Source organism: Cyphomyrmex costatus, unplaced genomic scaffold (genome assembly GCF_001594065.2).
Source record: "Cyphomyrmex costatus isolate MS0001 unplaced genomic scaffold, Ccosl1.0 C2311009, whole genome shotgun sequence".
NCBI lineage: Eukaryota > Metazoa > Arthropoda > Insecta > Hymenoptera > Formicidae > Cyphomyrmex > Cyphomyrmex costatus.
The window spans coordinates 1-1,762 of NW_017274696.1; the positions used below are offsets into that span (position 1 = coordinate 1).

Below are 1,762 nucleotides of genomic sequence, written 5' to 3' on the forward strand. Positions count from 1 at the left end.
CTCACTTCTCCGACTTTTACATTTTCAATAGGCTCATTGTCTTCATTATGGTATACTTTTGAGCCAGTTAGCTCCTGTTCTTCTTGTATGGAAATTTCTCGGGGTAATGGTTTAAAAACGTCACTCAAATACTCTGCAAACAATTTAGATTTTTCAAATTCATTCCTGGCCCACTTTCCGTCGGGTTTTCTAATTGGTGGTATATGTTGTTGCGGGCGTTTGAATTTTTTGGTAGCTTTCCAAAGAGAGTAATCACTTGCATGATTAGGTGTTAAACTTTCAAGATACTTTTGTGTAGATAGATTTTTATCTTCTATTATTAAGTCTTTCAATTCCTTAATTATTTTATTTAATTTAGTTTTAATAAATTTGCATCTAGTATTCTGCCAGTTTTTTCTCAGTTGTCGTTTTTCGCGTATTTTATCCAGCAGTCTTTTCGAGATACTTGGAAGTTTTTTCTGATCGTGAGTTGTAGGGGTGGCTACTTTGGCAGCGTTGAGTATTTGAAGGTTAAACTCGTCTATTGCCTTTTCTAGTTCTTCGATAGTTTTTAGTGAAATATTGCAAGACAGGTTATGGTTTAAGAGTTCTTTGTACTTAGCCCAGTCTGTTTTTTTATTAGTTAAATGAAGCATTTTAGGTTGAATTAAGATGTGAGCGTTAAAAGAAATAATTATGGGTGAATGATCTGAATTCAGGTCAAGGCATGACTCAGCTATGAGACGCTCCGGACATATACCTTTTACCACGGCAAAGTCGAGTAGGTCCGGTGTTTTATTTAAATCAGAAGGCCAGTAAGTTGGTTCTCCGGTTGAAATTGGGAATAGATTTCTTGATTGCATTGCTGCAAACAGTTGTCTTCCTCGCGACGTCGGGGTTGTTGATCTGGATCCCCACCAGGGATGTTTGGCGTTATAATCACCTGCGGCGATGAAGCGATGACCACATTTATCGAAGTATGCAGTAAAATTTTCAGTTTTAATGGAATGCTTAGGGGGACAGTATATTGCTGCTAGGGTTAGAGGTCCATGGGTGTCTTCCAAAGTGATGCTGGTTGCTTGTAGAAAATCTTCTATATTTTTCTCGTTTTCGTAGTGTTTGAAATTTGACTTTATTATTATGGCTGTTCCGCCGTGAGCTTTCCCGTCAGGGTGTTTAGTATCATAAAAGCAATAATTAGGAATTTTAAAATAATTTTTATCCGTGAAATGTGTCTCTGAAATAAGCATAATATCAATATTATGTACTTTGAGAAAGTTTGCTAGTTCAAGTCTACGTTGGGCTAGTCCGTTCGCGTTCCAGATGGCTATTTTTATTTTGCTATTGAATTTGAATTTTATTTATTAAGCTTGTCAACAAGTTCAACATTGTGTCCATTCGAGTCATTAATTGTAACATCATTTCTTCTAATCTATTTGTATTTAAACTTTCAGTAGTGTTTGTTTTAGATTGAATTTCTGGTAGTGTTTGTAAACAGTTGATTTCTTGCGGCTGTTGTTGTTGTTGATTACTCGTAGCGTGAGCAAACGATAAATTAGGCTTGATTAAACTTTTGTTCGTCATATTGTTTTGTATGTTTTGGGTTGTTATTTTTTCTCTTAATTTGGGATAAAGTTTTTGTTGCAATTGCTTTCGCACTGAGCATCCTTTATAGCTTGCCGGATGATTACCTCCACAATTGGCACATTTAACCTCTTTGACTTTTTCCTTAATCGGGCAATCTTTGGTCATATGACTTTCGGCACATTTTACACAAGTTGGA

At 35.9% G+C, this 1,762-nt stretch overlaps 1 protein-coding gene across 1 annotated transcript; it reads right to left on the reverse strand.

Moving 5' to 3' along the window:
• Positions 1–20: 20 nt before the first annotated feature.
• On the reverse strand, positions 21–1,731 carry LOC108781606 (RNA-directed DNA polymerase from mobile element jockey-like; the record flags this gene model as incomplete). Its single annotated transcript, XM_018549664.1, has 2 exons — positions 1,428–1,731; positions 21–1,216 (listed from the first exon to the last, which is right to left on the reverse strand). Coding segments are annotated over exons 1-2 (1,500 nt in total), but the record flags the coding sequence as incomplete, so codon positions are not given.
• Between the last annotated feature and the right edge of the window lie 31 nt (positions 1,732–1,762).